The 21,186-nt window shown below is 38.4% G+C and overlaps 3 protein-coding genes across 4 annotated transcripts; all 3 read right to left on the reverse strand.

Annotated features, from left to right (window-relative positions):
• Positions 1–1,374: 1,374 nt before the first annotated feature.
• LOC122876372 (arrestin domain-containing protein 3-like) lies at positions 1,375–6,219 on the reverse strand. The gene is made up of 7 exons (XM_044196628.1): positions 6,088–6,219; positions 4,937–5,400; positions 4,740–4,800; positions 4,463–4,634; positions 4,201–4,288; positions 3,858–4,114; positions 1,375–3,160 (listed from the first exon to the last, which is right to left on the reverse strand). Exons 2-7 carry the CDS (start codon positions 5,196–5,198, stop codon positions 3,032–3,034), a joined length of 969 nt encoding a protein of 322 aa, XP_044052563.1. The 5' UTR covers positions 5,199–5,400; positions 6,088–6,219; the 3' UTR covers positions 1,375–3,031.
• LOC122876371 (arrestin domain-containing protein 3-like) lies at positions 5,613–11,267 on the reverse strand. Its single transcript, XM_044196627.1, has 6 exons — positions 10,927–11,267; positions 10,759–10,819; positions 10,531–10,678; positions 10,323–10,419; positions 8,494–8,750; positions 5,613–7,743 (listed from the first exon to the last, which is right to left on the reverse strand). Exons 1-6 carry the CDS (start codon positions 11,183–11,185, stop codon positions 7,492–7,494), a joined length of 1,074 nt encoding a protein of 357 aa, XP_044052562.1. The 5' UTR covers positions 11,186–11,267; the 3' UTR covers positions 5,613–7,491.
• Positions 11,268–17,084: 5,817 nt separating this feature from the next.
• On the reverse strand, positions 17,085–20,933 carry LOC122876874 (arrestin domain-containing protein 3-like). Of its 2 annotated transcripts, XM_044197741.1 has the most exons (6): positions 20,603–20,933; positions 20,064–20,124; positions 19,644–19,794; positions 19,436–19,532; positions 18,082–18,338; positions 17,085–17,981 (listed from the first exon to the last, which is right to left on the reverse strand). In XM_044197741.1, the coding sequence occupies exons 1-6, from the start codon at positions 20,856–20,858 to the stop codon at positions 17,724–17,726; spliced, it is 1,080 nt and encodes a 359-aa protein (XP_044053676.1). In that variant the 5' UTR covers positions 20,859–20,933; the 3' UTR covers positions 17,085–17,723. The 2 variants fall into 2 exon arrangements, with proteins under 2 accessions (XP_044053676.1, XP_044053677.1); XM_044197742.1 differs by lacking the exon at positions 20,603–20,933 and having other exon boundaries at positions 19,644–19,828; positions 20,064–20,112.
• Positions 20,934–21,186: the final 253 nt, after the last annotated feature.

Consider the following 21,186-nt stretch of genomic DNA (forward strand, 5'->3'; position numbering starts at 1 on the left):
CTGCACTTACAATAGATCAGAAAATGTTTACTATGGGAAGTTTATCTCTCTCCTTTTCCAAAATAAAAACTTCATTATGATGTACTTGAATCACCTGTTTCTTTATGTGGTATTAAAGCATGGACAACATAGTTAATATTAAAGAAGAAAAACAATGTTAATGAAATCTGAGCATGAAATGAATCTACACTGGTTTAGTGGCTCCAGTTCCTTCACACACATGAAAATCTGTGTGTCTCTGTGACACAGCTTGGAGCAATTAGAGAGTAGAAAAAGCCCCTCAGTGCTCTCCAGCCAATGGACCTAGTGATGCCATTTCTTTCTCCAACCGCATTACAGACACAGAGCCATCTGTGGCTCTATTACACTGGGTCCAAACCCAGAAAGTGGTACTTGTTACTGACACGATTGGAAAACAGAAGAAAGATGGCAGAAACACACTTTTTGGGAGAAAAATCTTCATGTCTGATTTGTTTAGAGTAAGACGAAAGAGCGAGGACATTCATTTGAATCGTGTAAATCAGCATGTACACAATCACCTAAATGAGGGTGTGCTGGATCAAGGCTGTTCATGCAAGCCCAAGAGAGGAGGACAATTGAGATAAGAAATATTTGGGACTAGTGTTAAACATAATGTTGTGTATTTTTGTCAAAGCTTTTCTGTCCACTCTGTTATCAGGCTAGCAAGCTCAAGGCTGTATGTAGGCAGAGATAGGCCGCTTCAGCAGGTCAGACTAGTCGTCTCCTGTGTCTCCTTCTGAGGGCTCTCCTTCCTCCCTCTCCCTCTTTAGCACACTGTCTATCTCTCTCTCCCTCAGGCTCTGCCGTGCCATCCTACACATTCACAGAGACACACACACGCACACATATTAAACACACCCTCCCTTCCCCTTCACTCTGCTCTCTTGCTCTCCCTCAGCCGTTCCCCAGCTGGGAGAGGGTTAGTCAACTGGACGGCCATCCCGCTGATCTGCGAGCCCCTTTGGGGAGTTACCATGGCAACCGTGGCCGATGAAGACAGGGAGTCGCCAGCAGGCCCGCATGGTTGTCATGGTACTTGCTCTGGCTATGGAGGTGGGAGGTGCCAGAGGCCACACCTCCATACCCCTTCTCCAAAACCAAGCAAGGCTGTGGTGTGTGTGTGTGTGTGTGTGTGTGTGTGTGCAGGGAGCTGGCTGGTTGACAGCCTGCACACTGTATACAGAGCCAGACTGGTTACCAGGCAGGCTTTGCTACAGCACAGCCAAGACCACGACTGCTGCCAAAAATGAACTGAATGACATGAAACTGCTGCTCTGGAGACGTCTTCATGCAGGTGTAGGATTCAGGGATTAGAGGAATGTGTCACACTGTGTTCATCATACCAAACCATAGTGAAAGTTTCCATTCTATTTTATTGAAGACCATGAACTACACTGCTGCTTTGCAGATATCTTCATGCAGGTGTAGGAGGCAGAATTAGCTAAATATGCAGTATGTACTGTGCTACATAAAACCTCACTGCAAAATTCTATTCAATCACACAGTATTTAGACCCTGTATTTTCCATTTCTCCAACACTTGCTGAGTTATGTCAATGGCTGTCAGCCTTCCTCTACCCACATAGTCATTATACTATAACAGTTATTACAGTTACTTACAATAATTTATACATTAAACGTTGTTTTCAGGCATTTTCAACATATTAATTGAATTACATGTTATGTGTTTCCACTCAAATATTAATACATTTTCTAACAGGATCAAGTGACACATGATGACAAGTCAATTGCAGCAGCTGAAATATGAGTTTAATTTTTCAATTCCCACAATACCAGCACAGAGGACATGTACTCCAGAACAATGGAATCTGAAGCCTGTGTTGGTCACTCTTGTACTCTTGTATTATTAATGTTGACAACATTGTCAATTTTCTTCTGTTTTGTGGGCTGAACGTGAAATCGTGAGGCCCTATTTGTGCATCAGAACCAAACGCTGCTCTTTCTCTCTCTCTCTCTCTCTCTCTCTCTCTCTCTCTCTCTCTGGCTGGATATGTGGGTGTGCTGTATGTGGTGTCACAATAGCCAGATCTAATGTTTCCAGGATGGATCCCAACCATAAAATGCTCAGCTCACATGTTTCCCCTCCTGGGCAGGGAGAGATCTCTGAGTCTCTGTCAAGAACATGGGCCTGGTTTCACTTAAGAACCGCTGGTTGGGTAACACATGTACTGTTAGAATCATGAATGTGCCTTTGTTCAATTCTTTCCTCTGTTGCAAAATGAGTCCATGGACAAGGATGAGCGTGAGAATCCCCAAACATCTAATCCTCAGCTCTTACTGATTCATTGTTTGTCTCTCCGCTGCGAAGTATGAATGTTCATTCCCAACAGCCACGATTGCGAGGAGACGATGAATGACTTAAATGTAAACTGTTAATATCTTAAAATTAATTAGTGTCTCATAGAGAAGAATATTAGAAAATATTCCCAAAAATGAAAACAGATTAGTGTAGCAGAACTTTGTTCTTTTTTCCTGCCCCATTAATCGTCTCATGACTCCTTAGCTTTATCTTGTGACCCTTACCCACCGGACTAAACTGTGTATAAAGTAGTTTAAACTAGCTCCACCACAACCAGCTACGGCAGTAAAAGGCTATATGCCTTGATGCATCAGTATTAACAATCTAATAATGTAATAGATGATAATATATCAGTCACAGGGGCTATTTTTCAAGAATGAGTACTTTTGATACTTTAAGTGCATTCAGTTGATAATACTTCTGTACTTTTCCTTAGGTAAGATTTTAAATGCAGTACACTTATTTGTAATGGAGTAAGGGATCTGAATATTTGGATTTAAGTACATACACTCAATACACTCAAATGAATACACGGTTACTGATGGACTCCTTAGTGACACACATCTCCATCTAGTGGACAAGAGAACATACAATGAGCAAAACTCTTGAGGTAGTTTGAACTTCCCCAAGAAACATCCACTTATTCAAAAGTAGCTACAATGAACACTGGCTCTTGATCTAATGCATCCTTTTAACTAGGAAGCTTTCTAAACCAGATGGATCTCTTTGGTTTTTGTTGATGTGGTTGTGGCGAACCCAACAGAATGACCAGAGGGAGTTTGATCTCTGGGTCTCTTGCCAGAGGGACATCAAGAGTGACCTGTAACCGAAGAAACGCAACTTTTAATCCTGTTTTTAACTCATGTATACCAAATACAGGTGAAAAATCTAATCTAAATATACTAATTTTAATGATTAAGTTACATAAACTCCATAATAATTATGTAAAACGCATACTAATGTTGATCCTACATTTAAAAGAAAGACATCTCATTGAAATCTTCCCCACTTTTCATTGTACAGTTTGATTTCTTTGCTCTGGCTCTCTGCCACTACACCAGTGTTTACTGAAAATACTGACCTAAACCTGTTCGATCTGATGGCAGGACAGAACAGGTTGGGCTGTAATGTGACACTTTTTCCAACATGTACCCTCACTAGTGTGCAGACAAGCCGTGAGGGCTGTCCCCTTCAACCCCGCCTTCTCTCTCTGGCTCTCCACATCATACAACCACTGTGTGGTGCTGTTGTCATCATGCATACTCATTTTCAGCCTGACAAAAAGTCTTACACAGGTGTGTTTTTGCAGCCACCCTATGGCCAAGCCAAGTGTATTTTTTCTAAAAGTCAATCATCAATGACATCTTAAAATTACCCTGAAGTCAAAAGGAGTTTCTCACTTTGCATCGACTCTTCATATTACATTAAGATATGATTCAATAATGGAGTTGGTTGTGAGACAGTATCAACAATGAATTAATCTCGTTATGCTGTATTTGTGAACACAATATAAATACCTTGAGTCTGTACTCGAGCTTCATCATGCAGCAGTTGAAGAAGGTAGGAGGGAGCTGTGGAGGGATACTCAGAACTTTGGTTATAATCCGACTGGTCTCAGCTGGAACAGAGTCTCCTGTCCCAAACACGATGTCATCTGTGTGTACTATCCTCTTTGACTGAGCAGCAAAGGTCTGCTTCTCGCACAGGCAGAATTTGGGTGTTACTGTGCGTGCTGAGTCATTGAGTACTTCTACAGAAACTCCCACTGCCTCACCTGTTTATATTAAGGAGAAAGAAAGCATCATTAATAGCTACAGTTACGGCCATTCAGAAAAGATATTCTTAGTGAAATCTGTTTACCTTGTTTTACTCCAATTTTTTCTGAGGTAACATTCATAGTGACCTTTTCAGAGCCATAAAATGAAATCCTGGTCGCATATTGTTGCTCCTACCAAATAAAGACATGAGCTGTCAGAAAGCCAAATCTGGCATTAGCTGCATAGCTGATTATTTTAATGTTTGATACCGTTGACTGAGCTAAGCTATTACACACTTAACAGGACATACAAGAGAAAACTAAAAGAAAACCTGATTCAAGTATAAAGGAAAATCAATTCCATACCTTAAGTCCCATGATTATCATCTCTGATTTGGAGGCAAAGGGGAACTCAGACTTGGTCAGAAAAGGGAACTCAGTCTTGGTTTTGTGGACAAGCCAGAATGACTGAGTCAGCTGTGCTCTCAAACTATATGTAACTTTGCCCCATTTCCCTTTATAAGATGAAGGCATATCTCTGTAAGGAAATAATTCAAATAAATAAGGGAAATTATTTCAATTTACCAGCTTGTAAGAAGTGTTTATGATTAATACAAATTTGATATAAGATGAGCAAACGCACATATTTGGAATCACAAAGGTGAATGGATACACATTTCTCCCAGGGTTGATGATTTCAGAACCTTGTAAAAAGAAAAAAAAATTTGTTAAATGTATATTCATCAATTTGTTTACAGACTATAAAATATAAATTCATTCAAAAGCTTCAAGCTATTTTTTTCTTTCTTTTTTGGCACGAGAGAGAGAGACAATACTAACCGTCTCCTTTGTTTTTATCCTGAAGAATAATATGTTCAAAATAAAAGTATTTCTTCTTGTTGCTGTGAACCCCTGTGGCTTCTCCTTGCTCATACCATGTCACCTTTGCTTTTCCTTTGGCTTTGACCAAAAAACACTGCACTTTGGTTACCTTGCTGGTCACCACCATCACCCTTCCTGAGAGGATGTCCCCAGGAGAGAAGGTGCCTCGTTCATTCACCTTGTTGTACTCCACCGAGAGATGCTTTACAGTCATGATCATCAAATAACCATCATCTAACAAAGGTAGATTAGTGAAAGCACGAAGAAGATCCACCTTTTGTGCAAAATGAATCCTTTAAATTTACCGAAAGCAGGTTTGAATAGATCCACGTCAGTCTTGAAGTGGAGCCTTTCGTTGAGGAACGATGATCAGGCAAGGCTGGCATATGCACTGTTGCAGTGGACTTCTCCAGAACCTGTATCTGTGTCACACATGATCACGTGATCAAGAACTGCAGGTGTCACGTTCACATAGGTAATTCTAGCCAGCAACCTTGCAGGCTAAATAAGGCCAAATAAATTGAGATTGACATTATAGATGCACTAAAACAAATGATTATAACAGTGTGCAAATTCAAAGGCATTCTTCAGTGAATACTATTGAAAACAATATCAAAACCACAGGACAGCACTGCCTAATGTATGTACTTTATCAATAACATTATGTTTACAAAATTATGGCATTCCTTCTGATTCTTTGTTCACTGACAGTATTATATGTCAGTTATACAACATACATTATAAGACAGAGTGGAAAAAACATGAGGTCAATATTGCTACTGACTCAGATAACATAATATATCGTTAATGTAAATTATTAATACAGAACTTTCAATTGGCAGGATTTCTTCGCATCCTTAATGTATACACATTAAGGAAATGCACAGGAGCATTTAGAGAATATTTCCCAGAAGATGGTTCAGCATGCATAAGAGAATAACAGCAGGTAGTTGTACTTCAGGCATTTTGATCAAAGAAACATTGAGAACAATTTGGTCAAATTAAGTAAAATGAAATTGCATCTGCCCTAAGGGAGGGCTGTGCTAACAGATTCAGAGTCAGTACACGTTCTGCAACCTTTTCATTGACCATAACATTGCACTGTTTACCTTCAGCTTGTACTCTAGCTTGATGATAGAGCAGTACAAGATGGAGAGCAGTTGTTCTCTAGGGATGGTGATCACCTTGGCCACAGTCTGTTCGCTATGAGATGCCGCTGGATATTTACTATTCAAATGCAAATGTATGCAGGTATAAACATGCAGCCACATCACTTTGATCATCACTTATTTGATAAATAATGTATAACTTTACAAAATATCTCTATTCCATCCATTGACTGAAAAATGTCTCCCTGAAAATACAAAGAAGAAACCTTAAAATGACATTCTACTGACATACTGCCTATGAAATACTAAGATGTTGAGAACCTTTGCAGTGTTACTGTATTTTTAAAAATCTTGAAAAATCTGGGGGTGTAGTTAGAAAGAAGTGAGCTTACCAGACCTCTGTAGCCCACTTTGTAACATCGTTAACCTTATTAGAATCAGTTAACTCCACTGTCATGAAAATACATCATGACAGAAAAAGTGACATTACAAAGTGACATGAAATAAAATATAACATGAAACAGCATGAAACATGAAAACATTTTGAAATATAAATGCTTATGATAAGAATTTACTCAAATCAAAGATAATAGGCTATTAAAATAAGAATGATAAAATAACATTTCAAAATATTTCTTAAATTATTTTACAATTTCAGGTTCATTTATATATTTTGGCGCAATTTAATCATGTGTAGATGTATTTCATAATTATTTAACATTGAACAATTTGGTTCTCAATAAGAAGTGTGTCCAGTTATCTTTTACAATCACCACAACTACTTTATAAACTACAATATACAGTACTTTATGTACTATTTTACATGGACATTAAATACATACAATACGTATATAATAGTTTGCTTCCGCAAATGTTAAGCTCAGCCTTGTATTCCTTGCTGCCAGGATGCAGCTGAGAGGTCTTAAGACAGTAAGGGGAATGTGTGGATTGAAAGGGGAACACCACTGATTTCACACATCAGAGTTTGTTCACAGGTCTTGGGGAGTACTCCAAGCCTGCTATAGCAAAGGATAGCAAACTATAAAGCCTTTTGTGGCCTCATGTGATGTCACTTGAGGCAGTGTTGGTTGAGGCTGAAGACTACAAGTTTGAAACTGAAAAAAATCTGAGGGTGTGGAGTTGAAGAAATGAGTGTAGTAGAACTCTGTAGCTCACTCTTCATCTCTGTAGCGGCTCAAGGCTACATTAGCCGCTACTAGCATAAACACACCTGAATCTCCAACCAAACTGTCCGGTCATATAGGCAGCAAGTTTCTTTATATATCTGTTTTTTCTGCATCGATTTTGATACTTCTGTCCATCATGAGTCTGACAATGTTATAGGAGTGCAATGCTAAATCAGTGACATATTCTTTTATGGCAGGTATTTACAGTGCAGTCCCCTTATTTACTAGAATCAGCAAAGGAGGGGTATGATGCATATGCTGCATAGGGAGGTGGGGGATCCACAGCTTGGGGTGCTGCTTGTTGTTGTGGTGCCGTGCTCCAGGGTGTTTGGTTTGGGTTCCCAAATGCTTCAAATCCAAAGCCAGCAGAAGGTGGTGGTTGTTTCATAGCAGGAACCTCAGAGGCAGGAAGGACGACTATAGGGAGTTTGATCTCTGGGTCTGAAGCACATTTGATATTCAGATGGATCTGTGAAAAACATTGTTGATGTTATATTGTTGGATTTTATTTTTTCTTCTTTATATCAACCAAATTATCATACAGTATTACATAGAGTCACAATTATGTACATCCTGTGCTTAAAAATCCTTTTGCAAACACCATGAACCATGAAAGGGGGATGGGTTCAAGGTGTTCAGATAAATGTTGATTTTCATAATTGGAAAGTCTTTGTATCAATCTAGTTCAAGTCTGTTGGGCTTTCTTACGATTCTTATCCCTTTGTTTTGTCACTAGAGGTCTCCTCTGGTTTATTAAAGGTTTGCTCTCTCTTGAATTTGTTGAGTTGAGTGTTTGGAGTTTCCTGTGTTGATTATGTGTGTGTGCTCTGCCTTTTTAGGCTACTTCAGTTACTTTTAGGTTTTGTTTGGTTATTTTATTTTATACAGTAAGTGAAGAAAATCATTTCTTTTGCACTTTTGTATATTTTATATCATGGCATAGCAGAAGTGCTCAGCCTTTCCCTTTATTTATAATATCAGAATTTGATTTTTACATCACCCGTAACAGAAAAATGAAACTTCATTCACTAACTAAAAGTACAAATAAGACATTTTAAACAATGAAATCACAAAAACAGAAAAGCCCCACAAGCTTCCCATCAGTAGCTGTTTTAACAAAACATTAATCAAGCACATGAACAAAAGAATGGCTCAGAATGAGGAAATGCAGGATGACCTTCTGCAAGCTCTCTTTTGACCATAATATAGTGCAGTTTACCTTCAGCCTGTACTCCAGCTTGATGATGGAGCAGTTCAAGATGGAGGGAGGTAGTTCCCTGGGGATGGTGATCACCCTGGTCACAGACGCTTTGCTAGATGATGCAACAGCCTCAACCTTCTCCTTAAGGATCTCATTTGTGCAAACTCTCCTGTGACCCTGGGCGAAGAAACTCCTCTTCTCATACAGTATGAATTTGGGCTTTACTGAACGAGTTGAGTGGTTACTGATTTCAACTGTGACTTTGAGATCCTCACCTGTAAAATGGAGAAAAGAAAGAAATTTCTAAACCCAATCAGTCGTTTATAGCAGTTATCGTTCTGTAATAGGATCATGTGTATGCAGTTAGTTTCTGTATGAAACACATTAGGTTGACCAGTGGCCGAAGTAACAGAAAAAAAGAGTCATATTGTTACCAAAGACATTATTAAGCATTAAAGAGTAACTTAATGCCAGGCTGAAAAAGCACTGTTTGACTCTCTTTCTAGTCTGTTGCACTTCTGACCACACCCGACATCACTGCTGGGTATGGTTGGCCAGCAACAAATTTTTTAGCAGCCATTAAGTTCTTAATGAACATGCATCTTCTCTTTAATGAAAACAAGATCAATCACAAAATACTGAACTCAATGAGAGGCATTCCTTGTGAAACTACTACTAGTCCATAGACAGGATATGTTACTATCTGCCATGATCTAAAGTGAGCACTCATATGTAGACCCAGTCCAAAGTTAACCTGAATATTATACAAACATGCAAATCAACATCATCCTGTAGTAAGCTAGCATTAGAGCTAGACCGATAAATCGACCGGTCCAATATATCAGCCAATATTAGCTTATTGCGGATATAATGGTATCAGTGTGTATGTTGGCCTTTAAGTAACAATAAATTACTGTGCAGAAATGCCAAACTAGCTTTGAGGTTTAAGAAACATTTAGAAACAATGTCACCATTACTATAGCTTGTCCACTAGAGAGTGACAAGTGGATTTTCAATTGTAAAATGCTCAGTCTGTATTTTGGTCACAATAAAAAAAATGTAAGGGATCCATATCAAAATTGTTTGTTTATGTGATGTATTTATGTTAGAAAAATTACTGCCGGCTGATTATATCGTTACTGGACTCCCAAATAAGGATATTGGGATATCAGCCTCAAAAATCCAATATCGGTTGGGCTGTGGTAAATATATAACAAAAAAATTAATACACTCTAATAAAATCTCCTAAAACTGGTAAGAATACTCTAAAAATTCATTAAAACCAAAAATATACAGTCTTGTATGACGCCACTCAATCTGTAATTACCTATATCAAACAGGTTTTGCCCTCTAATAGGGGGCTTTAATAGTGATCACACAGAAACTGAAAACTGGGACTAGTGAAAACAGCCACAGTCCCTCTCTGGGCCACGATTGGATTAACCGGTTGGAGTGCACTAAGGCAACAATTTGTTGTTCTACCTGTATTTACCCTCCCCCACACCTTACACATACACTAATCAATAGTGTTAAGATGGAGAGAGCGGCACAGGAAAATTAGCTTGCATTTTGAAGTAAGGACCTGCTGCAGCATCGAGGCATGAGGTTCTCTTCTGCCAGCACCAAGTCATTCTCATGACCCAGTCCAGAGGGTGGTCTCTGGTAGAACTAACAAAACCATTTCTACATGGCACTCAGTGGATTAGATACACAGGTTTCAAAGTGTTACCAAAGAAGAGTTTGATAAATTTGATGAAATTGAGAGGTATGTCCAGTTACTGAACAAAGAAAGGAGGTGAATCAAAATCCTTCAGGTGTAGGATTAACTCTATCAGACTAGATTATACCTTGCTTGTATCCCATCTGCTTGGTGTGAACATCCATGGAAACGTTTCCAGAGCCAAAAAGTTTGACAGATTTATCCTTGCAACCATACTGAGGTTCCTAAAAGAGCAGACCCTCACCTTAGATTAACGCAGTTAGATAATTGTCTCTTCTACTTAGACAACATTCATTAATAAATGGTTGCATTTTAAAAGATGAATGATTTCTTACCATAAGTCCGGGAATATTCATGTCTGCTTTGGACACAAATGTGAAGTGGGTTTTCACCGTTTTTGTCAGCTTCATTGCTTGTTTAAGCTCTGCCTTCAACTTATGAACAACTTTGCCTATGGAGGTTTTGAAAGATGATGGGATTTTTCTGTGAAGTACAAAAATAGAAATTGATTTAAAAGAAGTAAAACATCAATCTAAAATAAAGATCAAGTAAAGAATAGGCACCTGTCAGGTATCTTGAAGGAAAAAGGAAATACATGTCTTCCTTTACCAATGACTTCATTGCCTGGAAAAGAATTACTTATAAGTCTTTAAACGGTAAATTAATAATGGGCGATTATCTAAAAGTCACAGTTGCTACAGCGTATCACATATCATTAATTTAATACTTACCACCTTGTCTTGCCTCTCTCAAGATATGATGTTTGACATCATAATATTTCTCATCAGCCCAGTACACATCATGGTGATATTGACTGTAATATTCAGTCCAGCAAACCTGAGCTTTTCCTTTTGCTATAAAAAGAAGCGATTGGATTCTAGTTTCCTTAGAAACCTCCACGTTGATTCTTCCATTAACGATATCTCCATTTGTGAAGTTGTTTTTACTGTTGATGGCATCATATTCAATTGAGAAATTTTTGATGGTCATTTTCCACAGAGAAATACACAGTGGAAAATCAAAATCTCCTGTAAAACCAAGAAGAAACTAAAGCCTTGTAAAGCCTGCTCGGCATTGTTTATATCTCATCTCAGGTATGCAAATCTTGTTAAGCCAGTTTTTCTTACCTGTGCCCACAGGAGAGAGATGCACACACAGTAAAAAAGCATTCAGCAAACTCACCACAGTTTACTAAAAAATTAAAAACAATAGCTTAAATTGCAACTGGATGGTCATAGTCAAAGCAATTCATCCCATTGTTATCAAGAATGAGCATGCTCTCTAACAACCGCCTCAGTGGGCAGAGATAATACCTGCATTTTTAACCTGGGTTAATGACTATAACATGCTACACATTCTCACTGTGTCACATGACATATTTTCCAATCACGTCAAACAAATTTCCATTTACTTTACATATGCATATATATTGCATGTGCTGTTTGACATAATGGCATTTTAGTCCAAAGAGTTGAATGACCTGGAATAGTTACAGTATGGGAATGATGGAAATAATAAATAGGTTTGTGCCCTGTTCATTTTTTAAAATCATTGTTAACACAAATGAAAAGAAATATCAAAGTAGAAGCTTTCTGTTACATTCATGTATTGCTTAATAACCACATTAGTGAACTGGTGGTAACCAGTGAATGGAAAATGTGAGAGAGACTTTTACTTATTTGAACAACCATTTCTTTCAACATCTTGTCATGATGAACTATAATAAACCGGTTTAACCAGCATTGCTTAACTGAGTCACTGTTGTTATTTTTCTCGGCTTATTTACATTTAAAACATGTTGTGCAGGGTTTGAGGTATACTTTAAAGGTGGGGTCTAATCCAATATCTCCTCACGGTCCTCTACCTGTCCGTTCAGTGTGTGCGCTGAAAACAAAACAAATGTGTTTGTGCACAGCCCTGGCTCTGAGCCACACAACACTATTTCAGCCATTTCAGCCATTCCAGCCATGATTTGTGTGTCAGGTAACATTAAATGACTTGCCCACGGACATTCAGCTTACATTTGCCAAGATACGCTATTGTTGTGATGTTAGCTATAGTAGCAGGAGAGTTGTGAGTATCGCTGTTTGGAGCTGGTGTGCTGACTCTGGGAAACCGTCTCATCCTCTCTGCATGTTAGCTTCGCAGCAGCAGCAACTGTAGGGTCAGTTTGCTAACCCACAATCTAACATTAGTCATATTACTTGCTGTGTCATTGTTCGCTTTATATCTTGGTACTTGTCATGGTATTGGATTTCTCAAGAATCACATACCCCACCTTTAAAGGAGCAGTGTGTAGGATTTAGTGGCATCTAGCGGTGAAATTGCAGTATGCAACCATTTGAATACTGCTTGCCTCACACTCCCTTTCCAATCGTGTAGGAGAAACTACGAAAGGCCCTTTCTAGAGCCAGTGTTTGGTTTGTCCGTTCTGGGCTACTGTAGAAAAATAGCAGTGCAACATGGCGACCTCCGTGGAAGGGGACCCACTACCTATGTAGATATAAACAGCTTATTCTAAGGTAATGAAAACACAATTATTCTTATTTTCAGGTGATTATACACCAATGAAAACATACTTAAGTGAGGCCTTTTCTCTCCATGAGTTACTGTAAGCCTCACAGAATTACACACAGGGCAGTTTAGAAGGGATGGAGCCAGAGGTGTCTGAGATTCTGCAAGGATCTCCTCTTCGCCACTATTTGTTTTACAGGTTAATTTGTAAATGATGCGACACATTTTACCACTATTGTTCAATACATAACATAAAATTCTCACTTTAAGAAAACAAACAAACAAACAAAATGTAACATTAATGAAAGTGATATACTGTAGGTTGACAATTTCAGAAAAACAAGAAACTGTAATTTCATTTTCTCTTTATTTAGTTTCCTTAATTTCCATGTATCTTTACAGTCCCATCACTAATATTTATTGCAAAAATTGGTCAAAGGAGGGTACATTCCATATGCTCCACAGGGAGGTGGGGGATCCAAAGGTTGGGGTGCTGCTGGTGGTTGTGCCAGCAGCAACCTGAGAGGCCGGCAGGATGACTATGGGAAATTTGATCTCTGGGTCTGAAGCATATTTGACATCGAGGTAGACCTGTGTAGAACATTGTTGATGTTGTATTGTTGGATTTTGTTTTTTCTTCTTTATGTCACCAGAATTATCATGCAGTATGACATATAGTCACAATTATTAACATCCTGTGTGCAAAAACCACTCCTTGAACAATGATAGAAGGATCGGTTCAGAAGTCTACTGGTTCAACCGTAGGATTTTAGACAAAAGTCATGATGCATGTAAATGGCCCATCACTGACGCAGCTTTAAAAGTACTGTGCTGCTAAGCCTGTGTTCAGGAAGCAGAGAGCTATGAGACACTAATTTAGATAAGCAGACGATAACCAATATCCCTTCACTTTCTATTTTCAATTTTGCTGCTACATAATTCAGAGAATAAATGTTTCTGATGCCATTTGGTCAATAATTTATTACCAAGTATCATTTTTATTGATGTGATGAATTAGATTACCAATCCTCTCAATAGCGTTGAAGTTTTGGGAGTTTTTTCTTTTCCGAATTGAGTGTAGAAGGTGTTGGATACTGCACAGATTGTAAAGCACTTTCAGGCAAATTTGTGATTTTGGACTATATAGGAATATTGGCTTGATAAATATATCCACTCCTCGAGGCAGTTGGGGGTTTAAGCACATTGCTCAATACACCTTCTTGCAGGTACTAAAGAAGGGCTGGATTTTGATCATTCAACTGGTATCACCAACCCATGCAGATTGTTTTCCCTGTTGGAATGACAGGAATGAAGATGTATCTCAGCACATACCATTAGCTCAGGGTCACTGTTCAGGTCTGCATTTGTTACAAAGTTGATCTTAGTTTAATCTTTTTTGTCAATCCTCATTGATCTGCTCAGTTTGGCTTCCAGCGAGTATACAATTTTACCAACAGAACTGCTGAAGGATGAGGTCATATTCCTAAAGCACAAGAGCAGAAGGCCAGAAGAACGTGAGAAATTGACTGTACATTTTCTATGCATTGCACATACAAGAAAGCAAGCAATCAAATGAATATACAGAATATACAGTAGGTCTATAAATTAATACAACATTTAACTTAAACCCATTCCAATAAACTACAGTTGCAAAACCACAGGTTGATCTATTAAGATGTTTTCAGAAGATAATATGCAAGTACCATAATTTCATTGTTTAAAAAACTATGTCTGGAGAGGATAAGGGGCTGTCTGCTCCAACTCATGTATGGAACCATTAAAAGAATGATTACTTATTGGAAAGGGATCTGAAAGGTGAATGGGTAAACATGGCATCCTGGGGCAACAACATTGCTTTCTGAAATGCAACAAGAAATTGTACAGCTATTGGTAAAGAACATGTTCAAACATCTGTTTATTTTACAACCCTTTCACGTTTTCAAGTTTGAACTAGCCCTTTGGATGTAGAGAGGTTTGGTGTGGTGGTACGATGTAGTTTCTTATCTGAATCACAGCTGTTCTACAGTACCATGCTGCCCACACCCGCAGCATTAGGTCAGCTGTAATGACAGAGTAAAGAGACAGGAGCTGGAAGCGCCACAAACTTCTCTGTCAAGATTCTAATAACTTTTCCACAATCTTGGTAGACAGCAAAGACACTTCGCTATGGTTTGGGGGGCTGTGTGTTTATGGTTTGTGATTGGACAACAGAGTGAGTTGACATTAAGGTCTTGGCCCCAGCTCACTCAAGTTGTTAATGATAATCTAATCAAGTAGACAAGCAATCAAAAGCTGAAAAAAATACAGTTGCTGCATTCGAAACCTGTATCAAGCTATTCTTGACTGAATCAAAGCCAATAACGAAGCCTCTTTTTGAAACTGCATAATAAAAACACAACTAAGGCTCACCACAGGCTGAGACAGAATTATGAAATACTTACATGTTTCTCCATTCTGGTTTGTCAGGAGTGTTTGGTTGTCAGCTTCTGAAGGAAAAAATCAACACGCCAAATTAACATCAATTAACATTTGTTACTTGAGCTATTAAACATTTGGTGTAAAAAGCAAAAAAAAAAAACATACTTTTTCTCTTACCTGTAGTGCTATTTATCCATCTAGATTGTTTTGGTGTGAGTTGCAGAGTTTTGGAGATATTGGCCGTAGAGATGTTTTTTGAATATAATGGAACTATATGGCAGTCGGCTTGTGGTGCTCAAAGTGGAAAAAAATACATTTGAAAAACTCAACAGCATTGTCTCTTTCCAGAAATCATAACCCGGTTACTCAAGATAATCCACAGACCTTGTTGTGAGCAGTTTTATGTAGGAACTATAGGTAGAAAGAAAATAGTTCCTTCCTTTTTAATTTGGGAGTGAATTGTCCCTTTAATCGACTAATCATTTCAGTTCTAATCAAATCAAATTAATGATTTCAACTAACTGTAATTAAAATCTTTACCATCTTTACCATCTACTGCACACACATGGCTTTTCATAAAAAACATATTTCATCCTAGTTCTCCAATCCAATAGAACACCACCAAATTACTACACTACACCAACTACTGTATGAGAGTCAGTGTCAGTGGGGGTCCCGGGCCTTGTTGATGAGGCCAGCTACAGATGGAAAGAAACAGTTTTTGTGGCATGAGGTTTTAGTCCTGATGGACCGCAGCCTCCTGCTGGACGGGAGTGTGTGAAACAGTTTGTGTCCAGGATGGGAGGGGTCAGCCACAATCTTTCCTGCTCGCCTCAGAGTCCTGGATGTGTACAGGTCCTGGAGGGAAGGTAGACTGCAGCAAATCACCTTCTCTGCCGAGTAAATGATACGCTGCAGTCTGCCTTTGTCCTTGACAGCGGTGGCAGCGTACCAGATGGTGATGGAGGAGGTGAGGATGGACTCGATGATGGTGGTGTAGAAGTGCACCATCATTGTCTTTGGCAGGTTGAATTTCTTCAATTGCCGCAGGAAGTACATCCTCTGTTGGGCTTTCTTGGTGAGGGAGCTGATGTTCACTTGAGGGCCTGGGTGATGATGGTGACCAGGAAGCCGAAGGACTCCACAGTGTCGGCAGTAGAGTCACACAGGATGATGGGGGCGGGTGGGGCTGGGCTCTTTCCACAACCATCTCCACTGTCTTAAGAGCATTGAGCTCTGAGTTGTTCTGATTGCACTGCATTTTGAAATTCAATGAGGAAAGTAAAAGACACCCTTCACCAGCTCTCTCTTGAACATTAAGGTCAGTGAAACTTATATTAGCTTACTCTCCTATGAACTATGATCACAACCAGCATGGGATTCATTCAGGTTATATTTTCCAGTGGAAAGAAAATATATACGTCAAATATTCAGGCTCATTGATAACAATAGTTTGGCAACATCTTGTCCCTGAAGATTTATCTCTTGGTTTGGATGATTCATACTGTTGTTGTTAATGTACGTACAATATTTATGAACGATTGTAAATGAGAGTAGTTTGTGGATCCACAGGGGTGCCTTAGCTCCCCAGCATAATGTGCATTTGTTATTATTCCATTTGTGATTTTTACCATAAATCCATTTCTACAATGAGATATTGTATTGTACATTATATGATTGTGGGATTAAAAAGTATGCTATGCAGCTCTTTTGCTCTTTTAGTACTTCCTTTTCATTTTCATTCATTCCCTTTCATCTTTGAACTCCTGTTAGTCAGATTCTCTTTCTTTTTCTATGGTATTGATTTACATATAGCAGGTGGCCAAGAGATTAGATTCCACATTTAGAAATCCATCTGTTACAAAGTTATCATTGTTTTCAAAGTACACATTGGTCATGTTAGTCTTCTTTTGTCAGACAGATAGAGGAAATGGACATGGAAAGAATGAAAACTACATTTTCTCTATGTGGTCTCTTGAATAAGGTATTTTATTAAGGGCCTATAGATCATGCTTATTTGTATTTATTGTTTATTTAAAAGAAGCAAGCATAGCCAAAGCCATATTCTTTATGACATAATTTACAACATTTCATTATTCATCATTAAACACAACACCATGAGATCAAATTCATTTACAGGTACTGGAAATCAAATCAGTGATACAAGGGGTACTACAAGGAGTAATCATTGAGAGGACTAACAAGCTTCAACCCATTCTCTAGTATTGATTTCTATTTAAAAACTACACAAGATCCAGTCCTACAAACATTACTGTAACACTGTAAGGTAATGTAGATAACTGTAATACTTGACTTGCTGCTGAAATGCTTGTTAGAGTAGTTTATCATCCCTGTTAGTGACTCATGGAGTATTCAAGGTACAGTTTTCTGCTTTTTAGCCCCTAAAACAATCAACTCCCTTCATTCCTACTCTTAAGATTCTTATAATTATCCTAAATATTTTAGAACAGACAAGTCTGCTCAGTTAAACACTAGTTTAATACTTTTTAGTGGTAGTTCCTAAGTTACAGTCATGTGCCATACTGTGAATTACAAAAGAGTGTGCCCTGTGCCTTCCAAATCTATATTTGAGCTTCTAGGATTTTCCATGGAAATCAGTCAAGGAGGGATACATCCCATATGTCCCATAGGGTAGAGGTGGAGCAGAAGGTCCCGAGGCTGTTGGGTTTTGTTGGAAGCCAGTCCCTCCTGGCATGTCTGAGTTTGCAAATGCTTCAAATCCATAGGAAGAATAAGCAGGCGGATGCTCCCAATCAGACCCCTGTGAAGCGGGCAGGATGACTATGGGGAACTTGATCTCGGGGTCTGAAGCATACTTGACATCCAGATAGACCTGTGGCGGAGAAATAGTCAGCACTTATCATAATGATCATGCAGCCCTGTTGACATACAGTAAATACCTACACGCGTGTTTTGGGAAGAGAGATACACACCCTGAGCCTGTACTCTGCTTTGATGATGTTGCAGTTTAAGATGGACACACACGTGGTGGGAGGGATGGTGATGGTCCTGGTGACAGTCTGGCCTGCAGAAGGTGGGATGATGTCGCCCACCTCTTTCAGGATGTCTTTGGTTTCGACTCTCCTCTTCCCCTTTGCAAAGTAACTGTACTTCTTATACAAACAGTACTTGGGCTTAATATCACGAGATGATTTGTTCTGAATGGAGGCCACAATCTTTAAGCCTTCCCCTGCAAAGCAGAGCAGCACTTAATATATGATGGTTGTAATCGCAAAACATACTCTAAAATAGAATTAGGTAGGTTGATACCTACACGTGAGGGATAGACAGCAATAATCTAAGACTGCATATAATATATGTAATTTGCTGAGCATAACGATATTACAAAAGTAAAGTCTGCTCTTTACACCTGCATAAGTTGTAGCACATGAAAAATTAAAGCCACTTTATTATTTGACTTTACAGCATGAAGGTACATGCAATGTACTCGAATTGTCTCTCATATTGTTACAGTATTCAACTCATGTCTCTTATTCTGTTACTTTATCAGTCTCTGGAACTAAATCCCAAATTAGAAACCTGAATTTTAAAGATTTTAAATTTTATCCAAAATTTCAATACAGTAATAATCACTTTAAAGTTAGTCTATATAACTTTTGCTGAACAGCAGCCTCTTCAGCTACTAGTAGTAATATGGAATAATGACAAATGCAGTAGACAAAGGTTACAAAGTCTGCATACTGACTCGGTAATGTCTGTTATACAACAATCTTCAACATCTATCTTAACTTTGCTAACATTTGCTTACATTAGCCACCATAAGATACTGGTCATACCAGATCATTTAAAGCTGTAGCAGCAAAACGCCTGAATGGAGCAAAGGTGCGTTTTAATGCTTATGAATTCAACGTTTCATTTGTAAGACAATTAACGTACTATTTCTTCTTTCAAAATGTATATTGTCTAGCTTTAAATTTAAACCCACCCAATTATTTTCAAATTACATTTTGGACATTGTTTGGTGTGAAGGAGCAGTCCCTCTAACCTACACAACATATTTGGATTATCAGAATCAGAATCAGAAATACTTTATTGATCGCCGAGGGTAAACTCTTTCGTTATCTCTCTTCCATTACTATTGCCACGTCTCATTTGTTCTTGTCTTATCTTTAGACCATAAAAAAGTTCCAAGAGCAAAGGGACTTTGAGCTACACATGGTTCAACTGCAAGGAGTTTTGTTTTTTTTACTGTAACCCACTGTTAAGATAATCTGTGGAGTCAATGTATATTTGAACAATTTTAGATCACACATGATCTAAAATTACCTTGGTGGAAGCCTTTACGCTCAATGTTTACATCCATGCCTACTGTTCCTGATGTAAAGAGCTTCATTTTCTTATCAGTGCTACCGTGCTGTGGAGTCTGACAGGAAAATGACAAATTAATTAGAGATAGTGTAACTTCTCATAACTGCAGCAGTGTCAAAGTTAAACAGGAAACACATTGAACGTGTGTGTGTGTGTGTGTGTGTACCATCAGTAACGGATCACTGTTTAGGTTTCCTTTGTGGATGAGGGTAAACTGCGCCTTAGCTTTGCTGTCTACTCTCATTGACCTGCTCAGATTTGCCTCCAGTTTGTATACGATCTTTCCCCATGATCCTTTGAAGGAGGACGGCAGGTCTCTGCAAGATGTGACAACACAATGTGCAAAACAGACTGCACAAGTGACAGTAATACTCTTTCAGTAGCATTATACAGTATTTAGATTGTCTAAGGTTGATATCCACAAAGAATCAAGAGGAACTACATTTTATAGCTACCCATGTCATGTGGAAATAAAGGTTATATTATGATAGATGCTTGTTTATAATAAAAAATAAAGAACAAACTCAAATATGTTTATTTTTAAAGACATTGGTAAAATTATAATATTTGTTTAGAGTAAACTCACTGTGCTGGGATCTGAAAGGTGAATGGGTAGACATGGCAGCCCTGGCCAACAATATTATTGCCTGAAAGGAAATATAGTTATAACTGTATGTAATGTGGCTTCCATCACTGATTATAGCAAGGTTTGTTAATCAGACCACAAATGAATACATTTCTAACTCTTAGACTAGAAATTGCCCACTTGTAATGGTAAAAGTGTTGAAGCAGGAAGACAAAAGTGGGAGAAAATTTAAGAACAAACTTCCTATTATAACCTGTGTTTGCTATCAGTGTGAATGGGTCAGAAACACACAAATATCTCATCAAACCTGAGGGTTTTGATTTTTCTAAATCCTGCAGTATGTACAGTATATTTAAATGCAAATTGTGGGATTTATTTAACCTCTTGTATATCCTCAAATCTCACTAGTGAAAATAACCACAAAAGGATGGTGTGTGTCATGTTGTATGTGCAAATACGCTTAATGCAGGATAAAAAGCTTTTAGCGGTGATTTTTAAAACAAAAGACAAAAAATGAAAAAATGTTTCAGCTCACTTACCCTGGCCCTCCAGAATGATAAATTGCTTGATGGTGAAGTACTTCTCTTTGTTATGGTATGTTACGACTGTTTTTCCATAATGTTCAGTCCATGTGACTTCTGCTTTTCCCTTCATCGTCACACAGATTGAATCTATGTTGCAGTCTTTTGCTAGTTCTAATGTAATTTGTCCTGTAAGACAATCACCACTGGTGAAAATATTGTTTTTGTTTATGGGAAAATATCCCACTGAAAAGCTCTTAATATTATTTGACATGATATACTGTGTGACCGCTAAGCAAAGCTGTGAGTACAAGGCAAGTGCCAGGTGAGATAGTGGGGACAGAGATTTTTGTTGTGCGGTGTGTGTCTACATGCAGATAGACACTTTGGTTTTGGTAATAATTAAACCACAATACTTCAATAAATCTTGCTTACTGGTTAGAACCAGGGTGGTAGATGCTAAACGAAGAATTATTGGCTCTAAGAATATAAAATGTTACTTTGGGGGTAAATTGAATATTATTTCTTGCATAAATCAATGCTGTGGTTAAATAACACCATTTAACGAATGAGCTCATTCTGTGTGTTAGTGCTGGCAGCAT

This window comes from Siniperca chuatsi, linkage group LG5, assembly GCF_020085105.1.
Source record: "Siniperca chuatsi isolate FFG_IHB_CAS linkage group LG5, ASM2008510v1, whole genome shotgun sequence".
In the NCBI taxonomy this organism is placed as follows: Eukaryota; Metazoa; Chordata; class Actinopteri; order Centrarchiformes; family Sinipercidae; genus Siniperca; species Siniperca chuatsi.

What these genes read in the sequence shown, in the direction of transcription:
- LOC122876372 (XM_044196628.1), bottom strand. Translation starts at nt 5,198, where the DNA reads ATGATCATGACTGTAAAGCATCTCTCGGTGGAGTACAACAAGGTGAAT. An exon ending in ACCTTTGTGATTCCAAATAT is followed by an intron (nt 4,635 to 4,739) that starts GTGCGTTTGCTC and finishes ATTTCCTTACAG; the next exon opens with AGATATGCCTTCATCTTATA. An exon ending in TGATAATCATGGGACTTAAG is followed by an intron (nt 4,289 to 4,462) that starts GTATGGAATTGA and finishes TTTATTTGGTAG; the next exon opens with GAGCAACAATATGCGACCAG.
- LOC122876371 (XM_044196627.1), bottom strand. Translation starts at nt 11,185, where the DNA reads ATGACCATCAAAAATTTCTCAATTGAATATGATGCCATCAACAGTAAA. An exon ending in TCCTTCAAGATACCTGACAG is followed by an intron (nt 10,679 to 10,758) that starts GTGCCTATTCTT and finishes TGTACTTCACAG; the next exon opens with AAAAATCCCATCATCTTTCA. An exon ending in GCAGATGGGATACAAGCAAG is followed by an intron (nt 8,751 to 10,322) that starts GTATAATCTAGT and finishes TCCATTTTACAG; the next exon opens with GTGAGGATCTCAAAGTCACA.
- LOC122876874 (XM_044197741.1), bottom strand. Translation starts at nt 20,858, where the DNA reads ATGTCAAATAATATTAAGAGCTTTTCAGTGGGATATTTTCCCATAAAC. An exon ending in GCGTAAAGGCTTCCACCAAG is followed by an intron (nt 18,339 to 19,435) that starts GTAATTTTAGAT and finishes TCTGCTTTGCAG; the next exon opens with GGGAAGGCTTAAAGATTGTG. An exon ending in AAGCAGAGTACAGGCTCAGG is followed by an intron (nt 17,982 to 18,081) that starts GTGTGTATCTCT and finishes TCTCCGCCACAG; the next exon opens with GTCTATCTGGATGTCAAGTA.